The sequence below is a fragment of the Thunnus maccoyii genome, chromosome 1, assembly GCF_910596095.1.
Source record: "Thunnus maccoyii chromosome 1, fThuMac1.1, whole genome shotgun sequence".
Lineage (NCBI taxonomy): Eukaryota > Metazoa > Chordata > Actinopteri > Scombriformes > Scombridae > Thunnus > Thunnus maccoyii.
The window spans coordinates 15,775,671-15,791,689 of NC_056533.1; the positions used below are offsets into that span (position 1 = coordinate 15,775,671).

Consider the following 16,019-nt stretch of genomic DNA (forward strand, 5'->3'; position numbering starts at 1 on the left):
GATTTATTCAATAACGTTAATCTTAACTTTAGAACCGCACTCGCGAGAGTTCGTCATTCCGGCCCATCCAATCCCAATCCAGCGTGAAGGGAGATGTTTTGCCTTTTTGTGATGACGATTCTGCGTGAACGGAAGTAGGGGCGTGGTGTACACCAGCAGGGATTTTCAGAATGAAACTCTTGTTGTAACGCGTAGGCCCTGGGTTGTCATAGCAACTAATACAGTATATGATATAAGCATTTTGCTTCTGTCAATAATGGAAATTTAATTTAGTCAGGTGAATCAATCTCTCACACAGATTTGGTAATCTAATGTAGGCCCAGTTCTGAGAGCATAGCAGTATATCTGTAGCGTTCACACACCCATACAGAAAGAGACAGAGATGGATTTCCTCATAAATGCTTTTGCTCCTATATTAAATGAGTAGTCAGGAAAAAGACAGAAACTGACAGTTTTCCCATTAATTTATATAACTTTGGCCTATTTATCCTGTCAAATCTGTACTTTTAGATGCACTGTGTTGCATCATGTGGTATTCCTTTATGGATCACCTGATTAAAGCCAGTTAATATGACTACTTAAAACAAAGTTATTTTGAATTAATGAAAACAATTAGCCAAAACATTTGTTTATTTGTTATTCAGGTTTTCTCAGTTTATTAAATCAAAATCATCATACACATTTACAATATACAAATCACCATATTTACACACTAATATGTTCATAACAGTTTATATAAGTACTGAAAATGATAAATAATAGATAAAACATTCATTCCAAATCTGTTAATCAAGATAATAACAGCCATCAAAATGAACATGTGGCATTTATACATTTATATAAAATATATACAATCTTATTTACACTGTTCATATCAATACTAGAACTACAAGAAAATAATCCAAGAAATGAGGATTAAAAAAATAACTTTCTCGAAAACATTTTTTTTACAATAAAAACATATGTCATAAAAACTAATTCACAGGTTTATACAATCTCGTTTCAAAATCTGCCTGTTTTTTCGGCCTTGATCAGTTTATATCCCTGCTCCTTTGGACGGCTTTACTCTAATGATAAGGACGTTAGTATGGTTGTTCAGTGGGACCTGCAGAACATCCTGCACTCCTTCCTCCTCCAGGGGGAGACAGAGGTTCATAGGGTTCTGAAATATTGAAAGTCCACCTCCACTCAAAAATGTGTTTTACTTCATGTTTCTACAGTTGGGTGTTTGAGCTTCACTGTACAGAATGATGTCGGTCTAACAGCCAATAGTGTGGCAGGAGAAAAGGCCTATAGTATTTATCCCAGTTCAACTATATCATAGTCCACTATGATTTAAATAAATGAATAGATGAAATGGCACTAGCAACACATTGCTTTGGGTTGGTTGGTATTTACTTCACTGCCCTCTGAGGGGTGAACTATAGTCTTTTAATTGTAAATTATAGACTACTACTTTAGGTTTAGCTAAAGGGTTTTTTCATTTCCTTGGCAACAATGTTGACAACTGACATCAGTTTTAGGACCATGATCCTTTGCAGTTAGCCTATGTGTATCTGTTTGTTCTGCTAGTAGTGTTACAGACCTAACTCACTGAAAAGCTCCACTCCTATGGCAGCTTAGATGAAGATGAACAATGTAGACACAGAAGACATAGATTTCCAACCTGGAAGCAAAATGCATGTTAGATCCCCTGCACAACAATTACTACAATGTAGATACTTTGAAGAGACTGGGGCCTTAATGTAGCTCAGCTGAAGGAAAAACAAAGCCATTCACACAATTCACACTGTTTGTGTAAGTATTGAAATAAAAGTATTTTTAACATTTATGTTTTATGTCTGTGCTCATTTGTTCCTATCAGAGACTCATCAATAATGCTTTATAGTTTCCTGAATTCTGATGATTATAAATGCCACATTTGGGTCAGATAGACCTCATCAGTCATTAACTACTTTTCCACTCTTTGCTTTGGTAACAGAGACAGTCTGGCATTACTTTTAAGTTTTTCTTTTTATGTGACATATTCAGAATGGTTTATTCATCATCCAACTTTATGGCAAAAAATACTCACTCTATACTTTAGTCATACATAATAATACATAGGTATTCTCAGGTATTCTCAGAATTCTGAGATTAAAGTCAGAATTCTGACTTTATATTCACAAATACATTTTTCACATTTATTCCGTAAGTAATAAATGTAAAGTCTAATAGAAAAAACAATAACAGTAAGATAAATTAGTAAAATACGAAAGTAAACAACAAGTGAAAAGTGATAATGTACATTATAAAAAGACAGCATTTTTGACGGCACTTTAACACCTGACGGCACTATGTTACCTATTTTAAGTCCATTCCACCCATCTCTATTCCTTTGTGAGGCTTGACTTTGTCAGGGACTTTACAGTTGTTCAATGGCATCTGCTCCTCCTCCAGCGGCATTTGTTCCTCCTCCAGCGGCATTTGCTCCTCCTCCAGCGGCATTTGCTCCTCCTCCAGCGGCATTTGTTCCTCTTCCAGTGGCCTGTTCCACATCCTCTCTCCTCTCCCTCCCCAGGGGGAGACAGAAGTTATGAGGGTGTATGCGTAGTATGTGCAGAGTTTGACACTAGAACGCTGTTTTCAAAGTGGAAAGTTTCTCTGTGCTCATTGAAAATCTGATTTTAAGGGGTGGGCCTATGAGCCAATATTCACTTAACACAAGTGTGATGTGAAAACCTGAAGCCTCCAGTGCACAAACACTGAAATTAGACTTTAAAGTGAAGTAGGAGACATCTTGTGTCCAGCAGTTAAACTTTTGAGATTAAATATATTTGCATATTTATAGATTCTGAAATTTTTAATGAGGGAGAAGGAGTAGATGTAATTTTATGGATTTTAACAAGATAATTTAACTTCTTTTCTGGAAAAAAAATTATCAAACTCAAATTATCATTCAAAGTAGAGTATTTTATAGACATCTTGAAACAATTCTGCTGTTACATTTCAGTCTCGAAAAGTCAAAACAAAGCTTTGGAAATTCAACTGAAGCAGTTAAATTTATTTAGTTGTTTTGAGTTCATAAGCAGTTATTGATTTCCAGAGGAAAGAAAAACTCATTTCAAACCCAAGTAGATATAAATTGTCACTTATCAGTTTAATATTGGAAACTTTATTCTATGCATACATTGAATTGTATGATTACCCAACACATTTCATACTTCTTCGTGTTCAGCTGACCTGCTGTGTCCTTACTAAAAGACTTTCTAATTTATAAAAATAATTGATTAGAATGCATTTAAGCACAATTTAAGGAAAATAAAGATACTGTCTCTATTCTCTCTATAATTACATATGTCTTGCCAGTAAATTTAATAGGAACAACCATGCTATAGTCTGTTGAATATAAATATTGTTGTTGAGAAAATATTGGAAAATTACAGAACTATCAATCAATCAATCAATCAATCAATTTTTATTTATGTAGCGCCAAATTACAACAAAAGTCATCTCAAGGCACTTTTCACATAGAGCAGGTCAAGACCGTACTCTTTAATTTACAGAGACCCAACAATTCCCCCATGAGCAGCACTTGGCGACAGCAGTAAGGAAAAACTCCCCTTTAACGGGTAGAAAGCTCAAACAGAACCCAGCTCTTGGTGGGCGGCCATCTGCTTTGAACGGTTGGGTTGAGAGAGAGAAAGAAAGAGGCAAAATAACAACAATCATAACGACAACAGCAACAGCCAGGGAAGGATGCTAACAGGACTGTGAAGGACCGCGAAGATAACTCCCAGATTCCTTACGGTGGTGCTGGAGGCCAGGGTAATGCCATCCAGAATAGCTATATCATTAGATAATGTGTTAATAAGGTGTTTAAAACTGAAGTTATTGTGCTTTTTTCTGCCTCTTTCCCAGTCAAGAATTATGGAGGCTGTCCTGTCAAAATTAAAGTTTTGACAGGACTTTGGGTGCAAATTCAGGAGGCTCATCTCTGCCAAGTTACCACAGTTACAGTCAAATGAAGCGCACCTGCAGAGCAGCTGCCCACACTAAAGGGATATAGCAGCTACATGAGTCTCATGTTTTACCTGCAAGACTTGTGTTTAAATGCTATTGTTCATCATTTGTGATGTGAAAACGCCAGAGAAATAAACAGCTTGCACCCTGGTGTTACTTCAGTTATAAAATCCAAACTAGAGGCTAAAGGCCCACCTTTAACACCAGACAAATGGGAACTAAAGAGCAATAAATGCATCAGCAGAAATAGTTGTGACAGTTTAATTCCATAAGACAGTCAAGAACAGAACAGCTACTACAGCCATGATCCAGTGTGATTATTCACAGTCTCTTGACTTCATCCCTTCCTCTCAGTCCACCCCCATTGTAAAAGTAGCTGATGCTTCAGGATCACCTGCCTCCTCATACAGCACCTTGACATTGAGTGAATTCAGTTCACAATCTAACTGGCAAGATTCTTGTGCTTTTTACAGAAATCTGCCTGAACTGGTCAGTAAAAAGCCAGCCAAAACCACATCTTTTCCTTGTAAATTAAACAGCGTCAGTGCTGACCAGCTGCCCCAGTGTGGCAGAGAGTCTACAAAAGAAAACTTGGTGTGGGGTACGACACCCATCAGACGCAGCCACAGATTCACCCAAAAAAGGAGGTTCTGGAAACCTGATAAGCATAAACACCATCTGCTGGCCTCACAGCACCTGACGATCCAGAGAGGGGTTCTAACCTTGGCGTCAAGAGGAAAGACAAACCACAAATGTGACTCAAGTGTTTGTGATGTGACTCAGTGTGATTATGAGGACAATGAAGTAATTGTTCCTCCTACTCCTGCTGCTAAAACACAACCGTGCGTGAAACCCAGAGGAAGGCAGACTGATAATAGCAGCAGTTGCACGTGGGAGGAGCAGCAGGCAGATGGAGTTAATTGTAAAAGAATTGTGTTGGATCAAACTCTCATGTCATCATCAAGAGGTCTGACACAAACAGGATATCGTGTCTTTAGTCAGCCATGTGACAGTGAGGCAGCAGGGTGTGATAAAATCACAACAGTTGAGGAGAATTTGGATGGATCTAATGGTTACCTGCTTGATGATGAGAGCAAGGTATGTGATTGGTCTAGAGATCTGTTTTCTGACTCTCTCACATCATGATTATGATAGGCCCTAAATTTGTGTTGAGTACTGCTACTGCTGCTACTACCACTACTACTCCAACCCTGTGTGGAAGGATCTGGGAATAGAGCACATATATGATAGGAAAAGTCTCACTTCTCCTGTTTTCTGTTATATGCACTAAATCTCTAAGAAAATGTAGACACCTCTTTTAATTTGCAGGTTCAGCTGCACCACAGTTGCTAAAATGGGCATTAAGTCAAGCTTTCAGCCACACAGTCTCCCTTAATAAACATTTACAGTATCCTCAGTGTTGGACCTCACTAATGCTCTTGTAGGTAAATGGGAACAAATCCCTGCAGCCAGGTTCTAAAATATTGTTTAAAGCCTTCTCAGAAATGAGAAGGCTGTTACAGTGGTGGATAAGATGTTCAACAATCATTTATGGGTTTAATTTCTGGGTGTCCACATACTTTTAGAGATATATTTTGAAAATAAGAAACTCCTGCACACTGTCTACTTTTAGATATTTAAAGCTTTTATTGGGAATGTGTCAGAGTAAAAGCTTAATCAGATGAACTTTTGTCTGTTTTGTGTGTGTGTGTGAGTATGAGAGTATGCATATTTATATTCTGGTCAGTAGCCTACTTGTCAAAGTAGCCCCCCTACCTTGCCTGAGACATTTGGACCACACTACTGCATAATGTACACTACTGTAAAATACCCATGATACACAAGGGATTTGTGTTCTAAAGGGTTTCTGCTGCTGTACCCTCACTACCCTCACTCATAGCTGGCATCATTGTGCCAGTGAGATGGAACAAAGCTGGAACTGAACCAGGGAAGTTTGTATTATAATCCCAAGGCCAACAAGACGCTCTGTCACTGAAATACTCTCCACTGTAATTCATATCACTTTGCTCCATGGCACTTCTGTTGGCAGCAGTCCTTAGGCTAACCCACTGTTCTGCTGCTACTCAGTGTGTGTGTGTGTGTGTGTGTGTGTGTGTGTGTGTGTGTGTGTGTGTGTGTGTGTGTGTGTGTGTTTGTGTGTGTGTGTGTGTGTGTGTGTGTGTGTGTGTGTGTGTGTTTGTGTGTGTGTAGACAGGGGGTGTCAATGTAGCAATGAGCGTGTACAGTGTGATGCCAAAAAGCTAAGAATAGCAGCCTCTAAATATCACGATTACAATGTTCTGGATGTGTGAGTAAAAGAGAGAGCGAGATGTTACATGCGTGGAAATGGAACTGGGACAAGACGTAAACAGCTGGAACCTTGTATTGTATGCATTGCAGAAGCAGGGATGGTATGTAGTCAGCGGGGTATGGTGTGAAATGTATCTACCCAATAGGATGTTACAGCATCCTACTGAGTTCATCTTTTCTATCTGATGTGCACTGTACATTTTTAGCTGTGGAAATCAGACCCGTGACTTTGGAGCACGGGACATGATGATGATTCACTGAGGTCTTGAAGTCAGAAAAGCAATTGAAATCTATCAAGTAAAAGCTCTTGGAATTTAATTTTAATCTCTCTTTACGAGTGTGTGTATGTATGTAAAGGCAATGATTAGAGAAACATTTACAGCAGTTGGTTTCCTTGTTTTTTAGTCACACTAGCAATATGGCTGTAAGGATGGCAATGTCTGTAAGTCCACCACTTTGGTCCTTTGGAAACAAAGAAAGCCATAAAGAAATGTATGAGATGCAATTGTACAAAATAAGTTACATGTCTATATAGTGTGTTCTTGCAGGGCTTCTGCTGACAGAGAGATCATGTTGAATCCACCGTGTGTCTGTGTGTGTGTTTCTGGCTTGTGTAACTGGGCATGTCAGTTTGACCTGCATGCAGCTGCCTGCTGCACTGCAGTCGTTTTGATATTTGGTGTGTGTGCCAGCCAGAGAATTCTGGCATCAGTTGCTCCAATAATAAAAATAGTAAATATAACTACAAATGACAGTTTGGTAATATCAGCCTTGCTGGCTTTTAAATCTATAAGCTACTGCTTATTTATGGATGCATATACAATGACTATAATGACAAAAGCAAATCATTAGTGGCAGACCTGAATGGTCCAAGAGGCAAATTAGAATATGAACGAGTAAACACAGCAAGTACGAATAGCTATTAATTGAGTTTGCTGTTAAACCATAAATGAGAAAGTTTTACATGATTGACATTTTTTTTCAGGAAAGTCTGCCAGGTTTTAATTCAGATTGTGAAAATGCACTTCTCTGATCACTGCAAGAAATGCTTGTTCATAAAAACCGAGCTGCCGCATGTGACCCACATTTGAGCTAGATCACAAGGAGGGTCATGAAGCAAGGCTGAAGTGCAGCATTGACCTGTTCAGACAAAAGCTGTATAGGACTAAAAGATGTATGCTTGTAAGTTTGGTGGTCAAACCCCCACTGAGAATGAAGTCTAAAACTAGTTCTGTGAGCTGCCCAGTGTGCCAACAGTGTTTATTACATCACCAGTATGTGTTGACAGACTGAACATCATACATATGATTCTGCTATTGGAGCCTAAAGGTTTGACCTGAAGGTACTGCTGGAGGAAATGCCCTGGTATCATTAGAATCTGAAAGTCTTGTTCTCTCAAGAGCATGAAAGTGCTTACAAATATAACATTTTAGCCTGAGGGTAGACCAATTAACTCATGAGGTGTCCAATATAAAAAGGGCTAAATTTCATGGTAATATGCCGATAAGATATTTGAGACATCACCAGAAACACCAGTATTTTTCTCTGGAGGCCTTGACTATCCAAAGATGTTCGCTTTGACTTGAAGATGATGTAGAAATCTCAAAGCGTTCAAATGGAAAGGGTTCATCCTCTGGGGGTATGAATATGGTCAGTGCATTTTATGGCAATTAGCAAAGTGGGTACAAGAGGAAATACAAACATCCGAAGAAACACTTTTTAGTTTGAGCCTTACAAGACTTTCAGCATTAGCCATTTTTTCTGACTTTTTAAGTATGGTCTATTTAAGTATGAAAATGCTTTGTGACTTACTGTCCCCTTTTAACAAGAAAGTATGAGTCATAAAGTAGAAATGATTGTAAATTGGCCAGTTTGGAGTTGCCCTTAGCCATTAGACATTTTATGAATACAGTACCAGGACGTGATGTGTTTCCAAAAGATGCAGCTGTGTGTTTGTGCGTGTGTGGGTGTGTACGTGAGCTATGTCACCAGGCACCCAGTGAATGGAAACACTCGAAGACTCTGTGTCCATATGTGTGCGGTGCTGACATTATAATTGAGTGCAACTGAATTTTTTAATTTAATTTGATTATTTGTCAGTGAATTTGTTTAATTATTTTACTCAGCATTGTTTCTGGCACCTTGGTTCCACATACACACAAATGTTTAAATCACAATTATATTACAATTATAGACAGTAATAAGCAAAATTCTGATACTAATCAGTTCTACTCTGGTCCTAAATATCACAACTGAATATAACATTTGCTATGTACAGTATATGTTTTGTAATATACATATTTTATATACATATGATGTATATATTTTGATATACATAGTTTATACTTTTTTTTAGCATGAAAATGATAACTTTTAGTAAGTGCCTAGACTTTTTTTAAATGGTACACGATGTAATGTTGTGTGTTGCAGTAGTATTTCCATTGCACGGTTGCCAGGGAAAATGTCCTACTGCCCTGTGAACAGCAAGAGGTGTGACTGTACTCGAGTAACATTAGAAAGCTGTAGAGATTAAGAGGCGTGACAAGCACATGGTGTGGAAGGGTGGAGAAATGTCTTAGTATGGGGTTGTCAACAAAGCGTCAGCTGGGGGGCGGCACACAGTCCTGACACTGGAGAAGCTTCCCTTTGTAGAATTAAAGCAGATAGAAATGGTTTGGTGCAGAACACTTCTTCAGTGCATCTAGGGGGGATTTTGTGTGACTATAACTAACTAAACTGACAAGTTAAGCCAATTAATGCTATGATGACAGATCCAGTTTGACAGTCATACACTGCTACAGTATGTCAACTGTAGGTTCAGGAGATGTCTAGGGCCCCATAATTTCTGTGTTGTGGAAAACACAGATGGAATTGTGGAATTTGAAATAAAAATGGAATCAACTGTAAAAGGCAGAATATCATGGAATTTGCCAAAATGTGGATGCAATTTATAAAAATCAGAATGAACAGAACAGAAAAAACTATGCTGCGTTACAATATTAATTGAGGAAGACTTGTAATTTGGATTCTTAATTTGAGGGCACAGATTATAATCCATCATAATCTGAAATCGTTTTCCAAACCAAGAGTACAGATTTACACATGAATCTTTTTTTCCTCAGCTGATCCCAGAGGGGCTCCATAGAACCAGATGAAGTGAAGGATGAAGTTGTCATCGAATCGATGACAACTATACTTGTTACTGAAAGTGCAATAAAAGCTTTGCAAGTAAAGAGCCAATAAGAGTACTTTATCAAAACATCTGTTCAACAAACATAAACATATAGAAAGGCAATGTTTTTAACTGCTTTGACTGAAGCGAATTGTTATGTACAAGCTAACACAAAAGCTTTCTGTAATAGTTTAGCTTAGTTTGCCACAAATCTTAAAATGTGGCAAATTCTTTTAAATTTAGCTACTGGCTGAGATGGCGGTCCCTCCTCCCAAACCAGCCCCAAACCAGCCTCGAACCAGCCCCTCCTCCCTCTACCAGCAGAGGAGGACAGAGGACAGGAGGGGATGATACTGACTCATTCTTTCTAAACTTCACTCAGTATTTTGATGTCAGGAATATTATTTATTTTATCAACATTTTAGATTTGTTTCCAGTGAGATACCATTGAGTTTATATAGTGACTTTGCTAGTGTAAACATTACTGTTGTTGCTCTAGAAAAAATATTAAGTTATATTTAAAGCATAGATCAATTCTAATCCTGTTCTGAATTTATCACTCACAAAAATGTGAAGGATTACTTCAGGCCATGTCTGTTTTACTTCTTCATGCTAATGTCTGAGTGTACTGTGTATTGAGGCACTTTACACATTAACACATTTAAAAAATAGTGCAATGTTGTGTTGCATCATTACAAATTCAATGATATACAAATTAATTTAATTCAATGTATGATTAAATTTTGAATACTTATTGAATTGTTACATTTTTATTCATCCACCACATGATTAGGCCCTTTTTCTTATGACAAAATGTGCTTAAATTGTAAAACACAGAATTCAGGAAAATTAAAACGGAAAACACAGAATTTGGGGAAAAAATAAAACAGAATCTGGAAAAGATTAAAATGGATTTCATAGGTCACTTAATCTCCACAGTTCAAGCTCTGTAAATGCAAATGTTCTTTTCGCCTAAAATGTCATTGAGTAAGACACAGCATCTCTGCCACTCTTTTGTATCTGATCATGACCTCTGACCTCCCTGCTGGCGAAGACATAAAAGGAAGTTATTTTATTATAGGTATGAATGAAATGCTCTTTTTTGCACTCATCTCTTTCATGAGGAGAACTTGGTATTCACAGCATAATTTTGTTATTAAAAAACTGATTTCCATGATACTATCTGCTTTTGATGTGAATAGAAATGTTGGCTCTATTTGCTACAGTTCTGTGGTCTTGTGATCTTGGTACACTGTGGGCTGGTCTCAGTTCCCCTCCATAACAGGCCATGGAGATTTTGACGTTAGACGCCAGCACTCCCTATAAGCACCTGTCCTTCCGCGTCACACCAAGCTTCCAATATGAAAAGCGTGTGATTGTTTTCCGAATGAGACAGTGTGCGTAGATAGTAGCCTGGGAATATATATCCTCCATGAAGGCTCTTTCCTCCATATAACTGCAAGCAAGACCTGTTAGGACAGCTCACACAGGGAACTTTACAGGATAATAGGAATTTATTTCTCCTCTCACATTATAACATGGAGGTAAGAGAGTACTTACTACTACCTGATAAATACAGTATATGTTATAGTATATGTATATAGTATACATAGATATAGTATATGTTCAAGTAGTACTCCTGTAAGGACTATATGGATACTATAACTTTACTTTCACTAAGTTAAAATAATAAGTAACAGTTTGCTCATTATTGACTTTGTTCATATTAGCTGATTGTAAACATTTATTGACAAAAAGGCATATTGATGGAATGCATTTATTTTATTTTAAGTTTTTATAAAAGATTGGTTGGCAACTTAAGAATGTGTCTACATAATTTAAACTTTAGTAGTATAAAATAGAGGTCTGGTTGTGCACTCTTATATGTAATTGAAAGAATGTGAAGCAAGGTGTAGGCCATACTCAGTTGACATAAATAAGGAAATAAATATTAAACCAATAGTTACATACAGTACATTGCCCTGCAAAGTCTAAAAATCTCTTAAAGCTTTGAGTGGGAACCCATGATACAGACTGTAAAGCCATCACAGGAAGCGCCCAAATCTGTTTGCCCCTAATGAAAGTCTTAACACTGAAACAACATATGTTTAAAATAGATTTTATTTGAGCTTTTTTTCAGTGTCATTCCTATGTTTAATTTTGTCATTCGAGCAGATATTACTACTAGTCACTGAGCTCTGTACTCTGCAGGTGGCATTCTGTGCCAAGGAAGTTAGCGGCCATGCAACCTCAATGTTGGCAAGTCTGAGCCTCCAGAGAGAACAAGCTCAGTTCTGTGACTGTGTGGTCAGACAGAGACAGAGTCCAGGTCAGCTCTACCCTGCGCACAGGTGAGCAATTTTAACTGGTTTTATCATTTGCACACAAACACATCAAGTGTGTGTGCTGAAGCTATAAACTAGTTTTTAAAAGTTATTTTATTCCGTTTTATATTTAGGTACATGTATCATGTATATGTGAATAAATGTAATTTTATTTTTTACTTACTTTTGATTTACATAGTCACATGAAATTGTTGTAATATAGTTACTGGGGAACCAAATAGGCATATGTGTGTGACCAACCATGTATAGGTATTTGTGTGTGTGTGTGTGTGTGTGTGTGTGTGTGTGTGTGTGTGTGTGTGCGTGTGTTTGTTTGTTAACCTACTGTCCCTACACTGAATATCCCCCCACTACCCGTTTTTATGTTAATTCATGTTTTTATGGTTTCATTTTGAAAATATCAGAAGTTGTGATGTCTTACATGATAATGATCATGTTCTTACATGTTAATGTTTTTATTAGTATCATATACTGTATATAGCAGCTTCTGCTCTTTGCTTCCCCAGGTGTGTCCTGGCAGCTTCAAGTCCAGTGTTGGCATCCATCTTGTCCTCTACTGGTGCCCTGGTGGAACTGCAGGCCCCATGTCTGTCCGACTCTGTACTGGAACTTCTTTTGGACTACATTTACACAGGGGTTTTGCCATACCCTTGTAGCCAGCGAAAGTATTCCAATCTGCTCAGTGCTGCCCGCCACCTGCAGATGGATGAACTGCAGGAGGCTCTGGAGGCTTGGCAGCAGACTGAGGTGAATGATACAGCTAAACCAAAAGCTTCCACTGGAGCTGAGAAGGAGGGAAGATCTACATGTAGAAGTGGCAACATAAATTGTGCAAACTGCAGTAGTGGAAACAATACAAGCACTTTAAGCAATGCAAGTGTCTGTTGTAGAATATCTGAAAGCACCGTCAATACAGTTAATTGCATACAAGTAACTAATTTGATACCTCAGGATTTGGTTCAACATATGCCCTGCAGCAGTGAAGTGCAAGATGTGTCTAGAGTGGATAAAGAGGGGCAAAAGGATCAGTTTCACTCAGCTGGCACTTTAGAACTACAAACTTGGCAGAAGAGCAAAGAAGAGAAGCTTATGGAGGAAAGGAGGAACTTGTATTTACCTTGCACTGATGAGGTGCAGGAGGAAGAGAGGAGCCGTGGGGAGCAGACGCAGCAACTGTGTTTGACAGTGAGACATAAAGCAGAGGAGGAGCAAACTAACAGAAAAGAGGAAAATAAAACTAAAAACCACCACTCTCCCCTTCGTCTTCTCTCAACCTCCTTCCTTCCTGTCTGTACATCCCAAAAGGACAGTGGTTCTCCCTCACAGTGCGCTTCCTTGTCCTCATCACCATCCTCTCTGTGCTGCGGGGCAGTGCCTGTCATCTGTCACAGCAGTAGAGCAGCTATGCTCCAGCTGGCAGAGGTGTCTACAATGCCGCCTTATCCAGGATACCAGGCCTCAGCAAGCTCCTGCAGCAGGGCCCCTGTCTCACGATCAACAAGCACAGACAATGACAGCATTGTTGAAGGTATTACCACTAAACACAAAAATCGTTATGGGGCACAGAATCAGGATTACACAAAGAATAAAGACCACTTTGCAACACAGAGTTGGGATTACAAGGTTAGTTCAGATCAATGTACAATACAGGATTTATGCAAATCCAGTACAGTTCAATCTGATGTGCTAAAACAGGATTACAGCAGCAGCAATACAGATCATTTTATAACACAGAATGATGAACATATGGGCGATGGATTATCCCACGTTACAGATCATAATGATCACCATGTCCGTTGTGATTCATTTCAGAGTGATAATAACAAAAAGCGTCATAGGGATGACTCAGTGCTACTTAGTTGTGATGATTTCCCCTCCAAACACCAGCGATTGGAATGTACTTATAGCCATGATGCCTCATTGGCGACTGCAGCAAAGGAGCAGTCCATTCACTCTCAAGATCCGAGAACTTTAGTTACACTTCCTGTAGACGACTCAGACACAGGAAGTGACTCTCTCTTTGAGGATCTCTCTCCCAAGGGAGAAGCGAAAAAGGAACACAGTTACTCTAGCTGGTGTACAGATGAAATAGATGGACAGGACAGCCACTTTAACCTCTATGGACCTAAGACGGATTGGTATCCAAACTCACATAGAGCTGAGAAAATTACCAAAGACACTGCCTCTTGGCAGCATGAAAAGGACTCCGACTACAGCGACACAGCTATGACAGACAAAAGACACAGTGCTGATGTGTGTCTGCCTGCTTCTGCCTCACCAGAATCAAGTTGGGATAATGCCTCAGATTGCCACACTTCCCGGGAACTGGAAAAGATTTCAGACACTGAGATCGCAGAGCCACACATAGCTTTTACAAAGCCTGTGGACAGCAACATGTCTGACCCTACATACAGTGTTGCGGGGCAGTCATATCATGGACATCTTCATTATCACTGCCTGTCTCAGGAGGACACATATTTCACACACAGAGACTCTGATCACAACCACTCCAACCCCGGCCACCCTGTCCATTTAAATTGTGATCATTCAGACCAATCCAGTGATGAGGATGAGGCTGGGACCTTTGCCAGTCCAGGTCACAGTCGTCAGAGGAAGCACTTTGCCACAGGGACTACAGACCAGGTTCTACTGCTGGACATTAGCAACAAACCTGCAGAGTTGCTAGTGTCCTACAAACACAGACCTGGCGAAGGAGAGAAAGGGGTTGGTAAACAGGACACAAATGGGACTGAGGTTGGGAATAATGATAGAGAGCAACAGAGTGAAACAACATTTGTAGCAGGGGTTGGCAAGGGAGAAATTGGAGTTCAATTTGAGACTGACAGCTTTGATGAGGCTAAGACAAAATTTGGGGTAAGAGAGATAAATATTAAAGAAAGAAAAGCTGTTGGTAAAGATCAAAGCAGGCCAGGGGCTGAGGTTATACATAAAGCTGGCTCTTTGGATATAGAGGAGGTATCCAGCGCTAGAGAGGGTGAAAAAACAAGTACCTTGACAGTCTGCACAACTCCTAGTGTGTCAGACTCTGTGCAAGCCTCCATGTCATCTACCTTGTCTGTCTGCATACCTTCTACCCTTTCAGCCAGCATGCCAACAAATATATCAGCTCATCTGTCAACTCCTGTTCACCACCCTTTCCAGTGCTCTCTATGCGACCGTTCCTTCAGCCAGCGAGGCTCTCTGAATAGACATGTGCGAAGCCACCTTGGCGTACGGCCCTTCCCCTGCCCCCGCTGCCCTATGACCTTTTCACGCCAGTACCGTGTCACAGAGCACATGCGTGTTCATGAGCGCTGTGCCCCTGGGAATGACTTTCAAAAGCACCCTGCCTCTTGAAATTAAGACAATGCAGAGAGGCCACAAAAATTTAATTTATTGTCCAATCATTGAAGGACTATATCACTCAGCTTCTACTGGTTTGTTTACCATAACTCAAGATAAAAATATATATATATTTCCATACTTTTCAAAAATATGGAATGAATTTTTGAGATAAAGTTCTGAAATTAATTTCAGAATTCATGGCTGTCTACTTTCTCCAGAGGCCAACAGCAGGAGTTAGCCCTGATAAGAAAGATAGAGGAAAAAGGAAAAAGGCAGAATATATATATGTATAAAACAGAACTATATGTTACCTGCCCAGCACTAAAGAGACGACAAAGCTAAATAGTTGAAAATTTAACAGCTAAAGAGCCAGATATTTCCTTCAGGAGACAGTGGAGACTTAAGACAGAGCTAAAAAGAGAATAAATATTTAACTGTTACTTATGGTAGAAACATGACTTCAAATGAGTGCTAATGTTGCTCCTTATCTGCTGGATGTGGATTTGGGAACTGTTGGCTAACAAGTTTGCCATATACGAATGAGGCATTATGAATCACTGGCTATAATGCCAGTTTTTGACCAACAGAATTTTTAAAATTTTATGACCAGAAACACCAAAAGTCCCTTCAGCGTGTCTGATGATGCACAGAAATGATGAATGAGGTGTAATAGGACAGATAGTTATAGGATGGATCAGATATGTTCTCATTTATTCTATGTGGCTGTCAACACTACAACTACTAAAAAAATAACATAACTCAGCTGTGTGTGCATTTCACTTCCTGTTTTGGTTGTAAAACAGTTTTTTCTTACATTTACGTTTGACTCAATGTTGGTTGCTAAA

General features: G+C 39.1%; 1 protein-coding gene across 1 annotated transcript; it reads left to right on the forward strand.

Moving 5' to 3' along the window:
* The first annotated feature begins 10,961 nt into the window (after nucleotides 1-10,961).
* Nucleotides 10,962-15,940, forward strand: LOC121896649. The gene is made up of 4 exons (XM_042410555.1): nucleotides 10,962-11,028; nucleotides 11,696-11,835; nucleotides 12,336-13,452; nucleotides 13,642-15,940. The coding sequence occupies exons 1-4, from the start codon at nucleotides 11,023-11,025 to the stop codon at nucleotides 15,184-15,186; spliced, it is 2,808 nt and encodes a 935-aa protein (XP_042266489.1). The 5' UTR covers nucleotides 10,962-11,022; the 3' UTR covers nucleotides 15,187-15,940.
* The last annotated feature ends 79 nt before the right edge of the window (nucleotides 15,941-16,019 follow it).

Excerpts from the sequence above, each read along its gene's own strand:
- LOC121896649 (XM_042410555.1), top strand. Across the intron at positions 11,836-12,335 it reads CAGCTCTACCCTGCGCACAG|GTGTGTCCTGGCAGCTTCAA; the intron begins GTGAGCAATTTT and ends TTGCTTCCCCAG. Across the intron at positions 13,453-13,641 it reads CACAGAGTTGGGATTACAAG|AGTGATAATAACAAAAAGCG; the intron begins GTTAGTTCAGAT and ends GATTCATTTCAG.